The sequence below is a fragment of the Cyrtonyx montezumae genome, unplaced genomic scaffold (genome assembly GCF_038088225.1).
Source record: "Cyrtonyx montezumae isolate F1298 unplaced genomic scaffold, pur_monq_1.0 scaffold_8, whole genome shotgun sequence".
Classification (NCBI taxonomy): domain Eukaryota; kingdom Metazoa; phylum Chordata; class Aves; order Galliformes; family Odontophoridae; genus Cyrtonyx; species Cyrtonyx montezumae.
Window position 1 is genome coordinate 93,199,033 of NW_027072089.1, and position 15,579 is coordinate 93,214,611.

Sequence of the window (15,579 nt, forward strand, 5' to 3'; positions counted from 1 at the left end):
TTTAGGGAAATGATAATGTCTTCATATGTGACCCTGGGACTACTGTAAAATGCTAAACAACCCTCCCCATAGGTGCGATACTCAGTAACTACATGGCTATATTCGCAAATTGCTCAATTTTCTACAATTCTATTCTAATTTTACACTATTTCTAACAAATGTTACTGTTTCCAGAACATCAGTTGGTCTTTTTCCTTAATATCAGGACATGTATTATTTTTAGGTGAGAATCACTGGCATGCTGAATCAGATACAGAACACAAACGAAGGATAATAACATGATGCTTCCAATACAAAAAGAAGAAGAAGAAGAAAAAAAAGGAAAGTAATCAAGTGATGCATTAATTTAATATATTGTTTTAATCTGCTGGAAAAACATTTCTGTGCTGGCACAGGATGCCAGAGAAATAAAATGAACTCATCAGAAATAAGATATTTCTATTCTGATTTTTGTTGTTGTTCTGTGTTTTGTTTTTTTTTTTTCCAGTGTGAAACACAAGACAAAACAGCCACAACTTCTAATTAGAGCAAACACACAATACAGTCCAGGGCATTCAGAAGAAAAAGATTGGGACTGACGTGAAACAATGTTTGCAGATCAAGCAAAGAGGTGGAAAACTCATTTAGAGCTTTGTTCTAGACAAATATATGTGTCTTATTTTCAGGCATATCTAAAGAATACCCAGGAAGGAAAACCATGTCACATATATGCAATCCTCCATGATCTGATCTCAGAAACGTTGCCAACTGAATTGCTAGGAAGCAACCATAAGTAAGCTTGTGCTATCCGAAAGGACAGCATTGCATCAGAGCAGGGTAACGCATTGCTTTGTTCCAGCAAGCACCAGAAGGCGTGGGGCATAGCCTAGACTCCACATAGTCCACATAGAGAGCCTAGGAGTCACATTCAGTCCAAGAGAATGTAATGAAGCAGAAACAGCAATTGCCTGATGGCAACACTGAGCTCTAGACCTACAGCTTTCCTGCCTGCCATGTTCTTCCTGGAAGAGCAGCCTCAAGAACAGATTTTCTCTGGCTGTTCACATTGCTCTTGAATCATTCCAGCAAGGTCAAGACACCGCAAAATTCGCCATTTCTCAACAGCCAGCTCCTCCTTGGATACCTGTCCCAGCAGTTTTTTGGCAAAGAGGTTCTGATCCTGCATGAAAAGGCCCACGGCAGACCTTGGGGCTTGAGGGAAGTTCTCCAGGCAACCACTGGTGAAACAGAAGTTGATTTTCTTTTCACGCCTCATCCCCGGTCCTCTTTCTTCGATCCAAGTCAAAGGTCTAGTGTGGAGAAACAGTGAAACAAAGGAGTATTTATCAAGAAACTGAATCAGTAGTTCTACTTCATGCACGTTTTTCAGTACCTACAAAAACGCCCTAATAAACGCATCTTTTTGAAATTTCAGTTACTGCATGCTCAATTAAGGCGTTCTGATCAATAATCCTTGTGGCTGCTTACAGAGCTGAACACCACGTTATAGTCCTAACTCTGCCACTGCTACAAGCCACTGTTTACATCATCCCATCTGAACTCTTTCCAGCTTTGTTTTCCCTAGGCACAGTGAAGCCAGACATGTTTAGCCATCTTGAGAGGAATAGAGAAGGTTAATCCATTCATTCAATTGTGGATAAGAATAAACTCAGTAAGATACTCAATCATGACACATGTGTAAGCACCTTAAACTCTCCAGTTGTCTGGGACAAGCGTTTGCCTAGAGAACTGTACCCTTCAGGATTTATATGGACAGACAGCAAGGTGTCTCATGCAGACACTAGCAACTGTACTCGCATCAAACTTTATTCACACTTTTCAAATACACTGATAACACTGAGTCAATCCTAAATATTATCCCAGAATATGTCAATTTGGCCTGTTTCAGCTACATACACCTCCAGACAGTGCTGTCTTATGTCAGATGATAGCCAACAACTCCCAGGCAAGCAGAGGCATGCTGGCTATTGACTGCCACAGCTCGCAGGCCCTCACATCTCCTCAACTTCCAGCTCAGTCAATGACAGAGCAGGCATGGAAATGCTGTGTTGCTGCAGAGGTTTATCAGATTCCTTGTCCCAACATGGCAAACTCTTGCAGAAGGTTTGAGGAATGCTCCTCAACATGAGCTACTTACAATCCTGTTTTACTGCTCATTTTTCATCTACATAAACCATACAATTACCTTTCTGCGGCTCATTCATCAGTACTCACTACTGCCTGTGTTTAGAAGGTACACACTATTTTCTTCATTTGGTTTTGGATGGCCCTTCCAGAGTCCTTTATGCCCCACTTTAGCCTGCCACTCACAAATTATGAGGGCATCTACAGCACAGAAGAATAAATTCTGTCTTCAAGTACTGCCCATTAAATCTTTAACATCACTAGATCAGGAAGTCCTTGTCAGTCTACCCTGAACACATTCTGCAAAACATTCGGCTTAATGATTCTGCACCTCTCATCTTTTATTCCTTAGGAGGCAATTTCTGTTTTCATATAATTGTAGCAATTGCTTTTTCCTTACCAACACTGCCACACACACACCCTACAAATTAAGCATGCCGGAAGAAGTTAATCGAATGGATTTAAACTACTGTAGGGAAAGCAAAAAAAAAAAAAAAAAAAGAGGACCGAAATCACAGTCTCCAAAAAATGCATAAAGGAGAATCCCCACAGGACTAATAAATACGAACCTCGTACAAGGATGATCCAAAACAGGCAACATTAGTATGGGGTCATATCCCCGGGGTGACCTAGAGCAGATGCATATCAACGACCAGATTCAAACTTATGCTATCTTCTGCTCTAGCTTGGGGGAGCCACTGAACCAGAAGCACAATCAAATAAGTCAGGCAAAATAAAATAAGAAAAAAGACTAAATTAGATCTGTGAGCAGGAAGTGTTGGCTTTACTAACAGATTTATCTTCTTTTGTGACTGGGTTTTTAGTTATTTTCCCAAACAGAGAGACATTCTACTTGATGGCTAACTAAAACATGTTAATTGACAACTTCTACATGAAAATTTGTCCTTTTTACTGCTATAAAGACACATACTCTGCAACTCTGCATACTACTTAAGCAATTATGTTGCTTAAGAAACAGGTTTGTGTTTCATATCAGAAAATCCTTTTTTAATAGGGCTGATGTTTGCTTTAGGTAATTTATCCACTTCCATTTAAGATCTGCATTAAAGCACTATCTGGTAATACATGTAAACTAGTTATTTAGTGGTTTTATTTGGAAATAACAAACCCAGTATTTTTGGTAGCTAAAGAAAGCCGTAACTGATTTGGTTGGACAGTTCAGAAAAAAAAGGAGAGTTTAATTAAACACTAAGAAACCAGTTTCACACTGACTTCAAAAGGAACCATTGTCTACTATGAACATCAACAACAAAAAAACCCCCACTGATTTTATAGAGTAATTTTGACTTTCCAGACTTCAGACCATCAAAATTCCCACAGCTACATTTTATTCAGATTATAAGATCTTATTTTTCAAATCTCTGCTGCTTCAAATGCTAAGTAACCATTGCTGGTTGGACTGTGCTAGCTGAATAAACCAAAATAAAGAAAAAACTCTGGGTCTACTCAACTTAATATTTCATGCAGCAATTGATACAGAAAGCATGTTTTATGTGTTTTGTTTTTTTTTTTTTTGACTATTCATTCTGAAGTTATCTTTTCGTAACCTTCATTCTCAATACAAAGAATTTCTAATTGTTGTTAGAATATGTGTTCAGAAAATGCCTTCTGTTTCTTTAAAATGTCCTCCTTTTCATGCATTGAAAACACCAGTAATTTTTATTTACTAAGCAATCAACAAGGGCTGCCTTACCTCAGATGAGAACTAGACCTTATTTCTAGCTAACATCAGAACAGATGTTGCACAGATCATTATTGCTCCAGCTTGCACTAAAAATCCATTTTGGATATTTACTGAATCCAGGCTCTGAAATAATAGGACTGGAACTGCAATCCCAAAGCAGCCATACTGTCAGTTGAGGTTTGCCTTTCCTGGATTGCTCAGCATCTTATCAGAGAAAGGCTGTCTGCTCAACTGCCTTGGAAACACAAAAGAGGCAGCGGTCATCCGTCAGATAGCTGAGCTTGGGATGTTAATGTACATCTCCAAAATCCACCCAAGACAGATTAGCAACCAGTGCAGGCTAAGCAGCAGGGACACACCATAGCCTTTGCACAAATCCCTGCTCCAGCAAGCAGAACACAGACTGCTGCACTCTGCACCTGCTGCATTTTCCAAAGCAGAAAGCGGGCTGAATTAACCTGATTTCTCAAGGTTAGTGTATTTCTGTCTTTCAAAGAAGGGTGTGCTAGCTTTCAGAAACATTGTGGAACTTCCCCATCTCTTAGCAAAATAGAATTTGAGCACATGAGAGCTCTTAGAACATCACCATTGCTAATGGGTCATAACTTCACTTGGAGAGTGGGCCAAATTCCCTACTTTGTACTTTCACTGACGTCAATGGGGGAAGGTCAGCAGGAAATACGGTGCAGATACCGACAGGCATACTGGAACACTATGTAACTTTCCAGACAGTGTTAAATTATCCCAAGGCATAAAGTGACTGTTGTGGGGGTTGTGAAAATGCTCATGACGACAAAACACTGACTGACCCACATCCAGAGTTAGCTGTGAGCTAAGAAAAGCAGCTATCTGCTAGCTGTGTTGCCTGAAGAATAATCCAGAAACAGCTCTGTACCTAGTAAATATCATACACGGCAGCTAAGGACTACTAGAGACAGGCCAGTCAGGGAAACGCTTAAACCATCCACTAGTTCCACCTGCTGGAATTAGTTCAAAATCTCACTCTGCACGGAGCTCTACAGCTATTCCCATTAATGTCAAATTGCTAAGAGGGCAAACATGGATGGTTTCGTTCTCTTGTAACTGCAGAAATTAGCTTTTATTTAGGGAGGAAGGAAGATCACTAAGACAAGATGCTTATCCCATCATGAACTGAAACAGGCTTTGTAGGAGCTCAGTGAGTGCTTCAACAGAACCTGCAGTGAAACTAATGGTCCAAATGGACCTTGATTTTTCTCTGCCCAGATATATAGTTCTACAGGTCATTATTTTTTTTTTAAACAAAAAACTTCCTGAAAGTTCTTCTAGCAGTCAGCATTCATATTTGCTTTGCTGATCTTGTTTGTTTGATGGTATTTGTTGTGTTTTTAAGGTTTTGGTTCTACATATAATACACAGCTCCAAAAAAATGTAATTCATTATGAACAAAGGTAGGTCAGGATAATTTCCTATGTGGTCATCTTTCCTCTGGTTCTCCCTAGTCTTCTCATATATGCCTATCAGGGCAGAACACACTTCATGGAAAAACAGGAAAATGTGAGTGAAAAGAAAGAAACAAATTGTTCTATTACAGTTCCTACCTGCTAGGAAACATACAGAGATTGGTAACTTCTCTGCATCTTTTAAAGTCAGACAATTTTCATGCTGCAGCTCTAGCATGCTTCAATCTTTTTCAACTTCAGCTTACTTGAAAAGGAGATGACATACAGATGGTGCACAATAATCAAAATGGAGAGTTCCCAGAAAAATTCAACACCATACTGTGCACTGAGTTGGGTATTTAATTCACAGAATGGTATGCTCATAAAAAAAATTTAAGATATATTTTATAGCAAGGTCACTAGAAACATGCTAGTTTATAGCAAAGTCATTGTAAGCATAAAATAAAACAGATATCTAACTCATCATTATGAATTGTAGTATCAAAAGAGTTCTTCAGCAAAATCATACTACAATGACTGGATAAGATAATAAGAAATAGCTGCTGGATTCTCACCCTCACAGTGTGACAGACTGGTGAAACAATAGCAAAAACAAACAAACAAAAAAAACCCACAAAAAATCAAAATATGGAAAACAAACTGATGACCTATTCTGGAAAAATCAACTTCAGTACTCCAAGTTAGACATTAATCAAGAGCTGACCTCCCTGTAGTGTCAAAATGCAGTGCTCAAAATGTGTTATTTTCTCTCAACCTTCAGCTAGTAGTACATAACTACAGCATTATTGTGCTACAAGCTACATGTTATGACTACTCCAGTGGGTTTTCACATAGTTACATACTTTCAACCTTTAAACAAGGTTTAGTGCATACATCTAGAATGTCTGTCGTTAAATTAAAAATATCCTGCCTGTGAAAACCTTTTCTGGATGCAAGAAAAAGGCTTTTCATTCTAAGGCACAGGAAATGCATAAATACACTGTGGACCCAATCCTACATTTAGACAACAGGAAAGAACTTTTAAAACATTCTTGTGCTCTTCCACAGACATTGCTTGGTTGTGGCTCTTCTTTACCATGATTGCTACAAGAAATACTCTCCAGTCTCTTTTGCTTGTACACTCTAAAACCTGTATTAACATATTCTATTTTCACAAGAGAAAGGATGTAGACCTCCTGCAGATGATACCTGAACAGGTTGGCTCATCTGCTGCAATAGCTATTACTCACTTCTTGTTTGCAGTCTGAAAATGAACAGTCATTCTAGAATAATTCTTATCTTTCTGCTCTTCTCTGGTGGCAGAGGTAACAGTGAGGTCTCCAAACAGGTCAATCAGCCAAGTCAGTCGGGCAATTCCACTGAAAGCTGGGAACCCAGCTTTTGTTTCATCGAGGACGCTACCTGGTGAAATAGCAACAGAAAGACATGAGAAATGGAAAATAATAATGTGTGCTGAGTAATAAGGCTTTGAATAAGGCTGAAGAATCTGCAGTATTGCAAGCCATCAGTGGATGAACTAAGGAGCAAGTCAACAAACATGATCAACCTTGAAATGGATTTGCTGGGGTGCTATGACAGAGAACACTGCATAAAGTACATATGCAATAAGCACTTAAAGATGTGCTGAGAACAGGAGGGCATATGTGGATACACAAGTGTATACAGAATAGGGAGAATAAAATACACAAAAATCTCTCTCATCACTTCCAGGGCCAAACTCTAGTGTGGAAAGCTAAAAGTCTCCACTGGAAATGTGGACATGTCCTCAGAGCTCTTTTTAGTATTGGAATGAGGGAGTTAGCTGATACCATCAAAGTACAGGAGAGATGAAGAAATGGTTCCTCTCCCTCAAAAGTGAAGAAAGCAAGCCTGTACCAAGTGGTAGAAGAAAGAGATTAAGAAATAGGCAACAGATGACAACTATTAAGGCAAAAGTGTTTTCTAGACTCTTCTGTAATTTTAAGGAAATATCCAGAAGTTATACTTGCGTGTCTAGTCAGTTTATCGGCAGTCTGTCATACAAAAGGTCTGGTCTGGAAGGGCTGGCATCTCTGTGGTGCAAGCCAACAAATTTGGTTGAACTTCAGTTTCCACACAACTACTGACCTGTGAAATGCAATGTTCCCTTCACTAGGTCTTTCCCAGCCACCTCCTTTTTCAGCTGCTTGTATTCCTCAGTAAGAAGTTCAATATGCTCCACATGGAGGACTTTACCTGTTATTAATAAATAAACAAAACAGGCCAGATTAAATAAGAACTTTCAGTGTGAAACACATCTAAACAGTAAATGCTTCACCAGCCACCAGTGGGAGCTCACTTAAAAATGCTCTCATATGTGGCTTGCAAAATTATGTTAGGAGGAAAAGAAAACACAGGCCCTATGTTGAGACATCTGTTTGGGTTTGTAATTTTCAGGAGATAACGAATGCAGTAACTACAGTAACAGTAACCACTATGTTCAACAGAAACTCTGCAATGAACTCCAATACCCAGTTAAAGATGAAAAATCAGACTTCAAAGTAAAACATGAGTGAATTCTTTGCCTCTTTCCCCTCATGCTTCTCTCTTCTGCATTCTTCCCAGAGTAGTAAGAAAGATGAAGAAAGAACCCATATTACAATTCTTAGATCTAGGCTGTAACAATACAATAAGTAGCCTTTCCATTGTAATTAATTAGGCTACTCTGGAAAAAGTGCCATCTAATACAAATTAAATCTGGCTCTCATTCAGTATCTATAGGTTTCCAAGAGAGTCAAATTTAGGCTGCTGAAAAGTAATTGCTTGGTGCTTCAAGAGCAGAGGTATATGCTCTGCTCAATCAGTAGCCATTTTGCTAGCAACAAGGCAGTAAGTGGTGCTGGAATAAGGAAAGCGCAAAACACAAATCCTATACCTTCAGTATCTTAGAACAAAAGTCACAAAGGACATGTTTAAGATGTGGTAAAATAAACAGCGCAGCTTGTCCAAATGATTTTCACTCTGCTTCTGTCCAGCACTGTTCTTCTTTCAGTCCAGTATATCCCCATTTACTGGTGTCAGCTGAATTTCCAGTTTCTCATCCATGGTGCTGCGGGGATGGGACCTCAAGCTTTCCACAGTTAAAAATATCTTGCTTGGGAACAAACTTTCTTCCATGGGATGGCTTGCTGGACCACTAAAGCATAAGCAGTTGTGTATATCCAGCATGTCACAAACACCAGAAGCTAGGGGAGCTGTTTCCAGCTTTGTTTTCAGGGAAAGGATAGGGTGGTACGTAGTCCTAAGGCTATGTTTATTAAATGCTCTACTATCACCGTGACAGAACTTCTCTTTAACAGCACTACTAGCACCAGCAGCTGAGACCTTTACTGAGGGTAAATATACCTTACCCTTACCTTTGACATCAGTGTATCTATTTCCCCATTGGCACCCATCTTAAATCCTAGATTGACATATCTCTGAGACAGGCATATTCCCTTGCATACGGTAATTAATAGTAGATTGGAGGGTACTGCCTTTTCACTTGATGCCTTTAGTGCTATTCAATAGGTAATGCTGATTGCAGCCTTGAGAACAAATTCCATTACCTTTTTGCTCAGCCATCTCCCAGAGCTCATGGGCCGCCCTTGCAGACAAAGCCATGGGGTACTCAACAAGGACATGTTTCCCAGCTTCTAAAAACATTCTGAAAGAGATACAAGATCAGTCTTTAAAAAGTATACTATCGTAATCATTTCTCACCACTGTGCTAACAGTGCAGAAAGCACAATATGTAGTAAGAAATAAACAGCAACATCCCCAGCAAGGATGGTGGGGTGACTACACCATATGTTTAGGCACCAGGAGAGCTGCGTTTTAATTCTCTTTATTCCACAGAATTCCCTTATTTGCCTACAGTAAATTACTAAAATGCTGCTGCATTTAGCACTGCAATTCTATCTCCCAGACAATGGACTACCTGGACTATGTACCAGATCACCCTTCCGCTATATAATATAATCTGTGGGGAAAGGCTTTGAATCCTGTTTTAAGATGCCTGTACATCATACACGGGCCCAGAGGTATGTGACTGGAATTATTAAGGAAAGTAATGCATCTTAAATCTTCAGCCCTGCAGAGGACTTGGAGGTCCTGTTAGACAAGAAGCTGGACATGAGTCAGCAGTGCACACTTGCAGCCCAGAAGGCCAACTATGTTCTGGGCTGCGCTAAAAAAGGGGTGGCCAGCAGGAAGAGGAAGGTGATTGTTCCTCTCTACTCAGCTCTTGCGAGGCCCCATCTGCAGTACTGCATCCAGGCCTGGGGCCCCCAGCGAAAGAAAGATGCAGAGTTCCTGGAATCGGTCCAGAGAAGGGCCACCTAAGATGATCAGAGGGCTGAAGCACCTCTCCTATGAAGAAAGGTTAAGGGAACTGGGCTTGTTTAGTTTGGAGAAGAGAAGGCTCCAGGGAGATCTCATTGTGGCCTTTGAGTACTTGAAGGGAGCATATAAACAGCAGGGGGAACAACTGTTTACATGGGTTGATACTGACAGGACAAAGGGGAATGGTTTTAAAATAAGACAGGAGATTTAGCTTAGGTTACAGGTTGTCCAGAGAGGTTGTGGATGCTCCATCCCTGGTGGCATTCAAGGCAAGGCTGGATGTGGCTCTAGGCAGCCTAGTCTAGTGGTTGATGATACTGCCCACAGGCAGGGAGTTGAAACTAGGTGATCTTCGAGGTATTTTTCAACCCAGGCCATTCTGTGATTCTTTAAACCCACTGCAGGGCTTATGTGGTACTTTAGGGAAGTCACAGTTATTACTTCAGGTTTCTGTCTCACCTCAGATTTCCATATCCTCTCCTGCCATAGCTTTACATAGACTCTTCATGCTTCTAAATTAACATGGAAGGTGGAGGCATGGGGAAACAACAGAAAAGCAATACAAAATACCTGATCGTTTCTTCATGGCTTCTGTTCTCTGTGCTGATGAAAGCTGCATGAATTTCTTTGCTTCTTAGAGCATCTTCCAGGCTAATCTGCTTGGCCTCATTAATATTTCCAAAATTTCTCCTGTGTATTTTGCATAAATACAACCAGAGCATAATCATGTCAGTCCTTTCTTCCCAACTGCATGTTCTGCAGCAGCACTTAGAAACTGTTGCTATGGACCACTGAGATAAACCAAGACAGAACAAAGGAAGCTTGTGATCCAGGAAGGGCAAAGCACTTACAGACAGAAGTGGAACACAAAAAAGAACAAAACAGATTGGATCGGTGTGCAGGTGGTGGCATCAGTACAGACACTATCCACCTGTTGGAGCATATTTTTAGAAGCATCATAACAAAAGAGCATATTTAAAAGAGTAACTTGAGGGAGGACAGTGTTCCTGTGGGAGAACTATTCCCCAGTATCAGTCGCATGGACAAAAGCACCTGAGTTGGAACTACTCCCCAGTATCAGTCACATGGACAAAAGCACCTGAGTTGGCAGGACAATATTCAATGCAATGGACAAAACAAATGCTTGGCTGTGATGGTTTGTGACTTGCAACACATGCAACATGCCAGCACTAAAGCTACGGCTCTCTTGGTCAACACACTGAGCACATCTGCATGTGAAAATGAAACACGCACCCACAGAAAAGACCCTTTGTGTTATTGAAGAATACAGCACACAGCTTGGTTGTGTTATGGTGGATGCCAGGGAGGATGACAATAGGTCACAAACAGGACTTGAAAAGAAAGGCAAGCGATGCTTTTGTGTGATTGGGATGCAAAGAGAAAGGCAATATATACATACAAGCAAGCTGCCTGTGAATTGTGCATTACAAAAGAATAGTTTCTCAACATAAGTAGTGGAAATCCTATCTTTAGTGTTGTTCAAGACTAGCCGTAGCCCTAGCAAAGGCATCAGAGGACCAGGAGTGCATCTGGCAAGGGAGATAAATTGGATGACCTAGTGGATTCTTTCAAACAACCTAATTACATGATTTAAATATAGCTAGTAAAAATACATTCACAGTCTAAGAACCACACGTGTACCCCCTAACTATTTAAGACATTTATGCTTTATTGTTATGGAACAGACAGTCTAGCAGAAACGTTAAGAGGGAAGTATATGCATAACAGTCCCACTAAACTTCTACTGCTCCAATCTAGTGAGAAAAATTAACATTGCTCTCTTTACAATAAATATTTTCATAAAACTTCCATACACTTCTAAATTTGTAAACCTTATGTTTTTTAAACATTTCTGCAAGTTTCATACAGACATTAGCTCATTAGCGTACATATTGTAAGTCTGTACATCCTGAACCTACAGAAGATTTAACTCAGAACTGCATTTCTTTTTATCACACAGATTCTTTGGTGAGAAGGTCTCTCACTTTTTATTTTAGAGTCATTTCTGCAAGCTATTTTGTCAAAGTAGCCTATTTGTTCTCTCTTGAAAAGCTTTCCATGCTCATTTCCTAGCTGACACTGTGAATGATGGACATACTTGCATAAATTCTCTCTCTGCAGACAGAATTAAGAGAAATATAAAACTTCTGATATTCACTCCTTCAAATCCATCAAATTATAGTCCTCCATATGTTAAGGCATGTACACCAGAAGAAAGAAACATTACAATATACACACCGCCCATTAAGAAGAAATGTCTAACCTGGAAACAAATCCAAGGAGCTTCAGATGCTCAGAAGGGCTAGAAGGCATTGGATTCATCAAATCTCGGATCCGTGCTAAGCCAGCAATTCCAACTCCAACCACCACAGTCCCAAACATTTTGTTAATCTGACTAGAAGAAATAAGAAAAATACAACATTTGTTTGTTTAGCAAGGAGAGAAGCAGCTGAGAGGGGAGTCAGGAGAATGGATTATTCTTTAACTTTGCTTTCATACAGCCAAACCTTATTCAAATGTCAGCAAGTAGCTAACAAGAGATGTGATGCTATGGGGCTACTGAGCTCGCTCAAATCCTTTTGAAATGTGGTTAAGCGGTTCAGTTTATCATATAACTGATCTTAAGACTTGTATTTAACAGCTAGCATATCACAGCCTCATCACGAAGTCCTTCCTATCCATGAATGGATGTCAGATTTGAAAAGTGATACCTTTTTCTATTTATATCATAGCTTCCTTTCTGGAAAGAAGCCAAAAGGTTCTGCGAATCCAGTAAAGTTTTATATAAAGCCAACTGACTTCCTGAACAACACAGCTTGCCCTGGGCTGCCATACAGCCATTTACAGTGCACAGCAGCACAGCCAAAATACTCAGAGACAGGAAGCAAAGAACATCTATCTTGTCTTCCCTGATGTAACCACTGGCATGTCCTACACTGCCAAGATGCAACCAAACATCTGATAACTTGGTCAAGACACTTGCTTGACATTTCCATGCATGAAGAAAGCTCTGTGATCTCTTTAATGACAAGCAGGCATGTCCTGAGGATTTATATCTCCCAAGTGCATATCCCTACCACAACAGTATCACAGGGAGGATGAGCAGGGCAGTACTATCATTGGCCAGTCCACTGGTGATGAACTCTTACATTCTGCTTTGCCACTGATCTGTTGAATCTGAAGTCAATGAGCATAAACTTTCGATCCTCAAATGAGAACTGTTCATCCACAACAAGAACAAGTAATGCTTTGTAAAGTAATTTTAAAATTTATAGAAAAAATAGCTTTAAAACAAGCCAAGTCAGCCTCTTTCCTTTTTCTATTTGTTTTTGTTAATTTCATCCAGCTATAGCTCCCCTTATAGATCCTGCTTCTTTTCTGGAATCCCTCCCTCCACTGCCGATACCTTCACTCAACTGAACACTTTCATTCACTTCCACTTCCTGCAATGATTAGGCTACTGAGCTCATTCAAATCCCATTGGAATGTGGCTAAGTGATTCAGCATGTCACAGGATTGGACTTGAGATGTATTTAACAGCTAGTTTATCACAGCCCTAGCAGAACATTCTTCTCATCCAAGCAAAAATTTCTTCCTAATGCCTACTCAACAGTTTCCTGTGTTTCCTTCTGCCACTTCACTGCTCAAATCGTTCCGAGTCTTCAGTGGATAAAGGGATAACCCCACTCCTCCCTGTGCCGCTTGTCTGATGAGGTGACTGTGCAGCAGTACAGCTGTGATCAACTGCTCTGACACTGTTACAAGTTGACGACAAAAAACTGCACCAAAAAATACTAACTAAATAAAAGAAAGCCCTTATTCAAATACATCATGTCTGCATTTTGTTTTTCTACAAACTCCTGTCTAAATATATATTCCTGTCATTGCTTAACTGCTTACTTTACACATGCTTGAAGTGTACAAAGATAAAATATACAGTGACATATTTAACATAAAAGAGGAAACAAGTGAAATGGGAAGAGTTCTCCAAGAGGATTACAGTGACATATTATTACCAAATATTTGAGGTCTGAGATTGACAGCACTCACCAGGGGAGAGAGATGTACAGGTATCAGAGAGAGATAAAAGCTGGGCAGTAGGATAGCACAACCCATAACCCAATTCCAGTTCCACCCATGTGCAGAACTTGGGCTGGGTTCTCAATGACATTCATTTTTCAACCACCTCAGTTTTAAGTTTGCAGGATGATTTCATTCAGTAGGAGCCTCTGGAGATCGTCCAACACAAACTCCTCTCAGAAGGCTGGTGGCATCAAGGTTGAGTTCTGACTGACTCTGCAGAATGAGATACAGCATCCTTCCAGGACCCCTGCTGCAGTGCTTGACCATCCTCACAGTAAAATCTTCCTAATAATTACTCGTCTTTTGTGTAACCTTCTGCCACTTCTACTCATCTCCCAAAAGCACATGGCTCCAGCTCCTCCACACGCTCCCATCAGAAAGCTCTAGGCAGCAGTAATATCCACTTTTATAATGGCCATCTTTGAAACTCTTCCTTAGACTCACTTTTGTATTTTCTTTGCACCATGGAACACCAAACAGGACAAAGCTTTGCAACTGTAGCCATGTCCTTCCTATTGCAGTCCAGGACATGGCTGACCTTTGCAAGAAGAGGATGATATGGACTGAGGCTCAGCTCATCTACCACCTTCTGCAAAGTACTTCCTGGTGTTCCAGCCAGGAACTGGGCCACAGGGTTATTCCATTCTAGGCACAACTCTCTACACTTGTCTTCACTGAAATTCATGATGTTCCTGCGCCATTTCTTGAGTATACTGAGGCTCCCTAGCAAGCAGCTCTTCTTCCTGGTATACTGATCACTCCCCAGAGTTTGAATTTGCTCACAGCTGCAGTTGCACTCAATCTCATCATTCAGGTGGTTAGTAATGATATTTAACACTACTGGCCATGATATCAAACATTGAGGGATGTTACTAATTGATTGTGCAAATTTGATGGCTGTTGATTGAACTTAATGTCACAGATCCTAAATTTTTGAGCCAGTTTTCCACATACCATACAGCTCACTTACTCAGTCCACACCTAACCGATTTGGTCTTAAGAATACTACAGAAGATCGCAACAAAGGCCTTGCTAAAGTCAAACTTAAAACTATTCACCATTTTCTTCTTGTCAACATCACCAGTCATCTCATCATGGAAGGGGATTGGATTGGTCAGGCATTATTTGCCTTCAGTAAATCCAATAGTAACTGTTCACAAAATCTTCTTGTACCTTACATACTTGAATAGCTTTTAGGAGGATTTGCTCCATTCCCTTCCCAGTGACCAGGATGAAGGAGACCAGCCTGCAGTTCCCATGAACTTTTTCCCACTTTTTCCTTCCTTGAAGACAAGGGAAACCCTTGCCTTTTTTGCCTCACAGACACCTGATGTCAGGGGCTGGTGTACATTCAATGAAAGAGTGCATCACCCTCCACCTCTGCTGTGGGTAATGATATATTACCCCAGACTCTGTTAGTAGGTTCTGAAACTTGGGAGGCCTGAGAACAAACTGGTGAAAGTCAAGGCATAAAAGGCACTAAAACCCTCCGATTTTCCCTTGCCCAATAGAGCAGCAGGCCCACATTTGCTCTTGTTGCCAGAGAAGAACTTCCTGTTGCTAGGTTAAGCTCCAGTTGAGCTTTGCCTTTCCAGCTTCATCCCTGTACTCCTAGGTGGGCCACCTTAGTTCTGCTTCCACGTACTTTCTTTGTGTAGTTGAGGTCAGTCAGAATGTTCCTTCTGATCCATACCAACATTCTGTCACATTTAGCTCTGCTTGCAGCACACTTGAGTGCTTTTGCTCTCTGCCCTCCAGGGCAGCTTCCCATTAGATCTTGTCAAGCAGATCCATAAAAAAACCCCAAACAGTTTTTCTGAAGTCTATGGTTGTCATTCTTTAAATTTTGATTCCTAAAGGACT

The 15,579-nt window shown here is 40.5% G+C and overlaps 1 protein-coding gene across 7 annotated transcripts in view; it reads right to left on the reverse strand.

Moving 5' to 3' along the window:
- Positions 1-466: 466 nt before the first annotated feature.
- BLVRA (biliverdin reductase A) overlaps positions 467-15,579 on the reverse strand; it is a 32,357-nt gene continuing 17,244 nt past the window's right edge. For 4 of the 7 annotated variants that reach the window (XM_065753053.1, XM_065753051.1, XM_065753049.1 and 1 more), the window contains exons 2-7: positions 11,897-12,028; positions 10,183-10,302; positions 8,838-8,935; positions 7,378-7,485; positions 6,501-6,672; positions 467-1,289 (exon numbers count right to left, since the gene is read on the reverse strand). In XM_065753053.1, coding sequence (XP_065609125.1) covers positions 1,016-1,289; positions 6,501-6,672; positions 7,378-7,485; positions 8,838-8,935; positions 10,183-10,302; positions 11,897-12,015 — 891 coding nt within the window. In that variant the 5' untranslated portion in view covers positions 12,016-12,028 and the 3' untranslated portion in view covers positions 467-1,015. The other 3 variants (XM_065753050.1, XM_065753052.1, XM_065753054.1) reach the window with 3 other exon arrangements.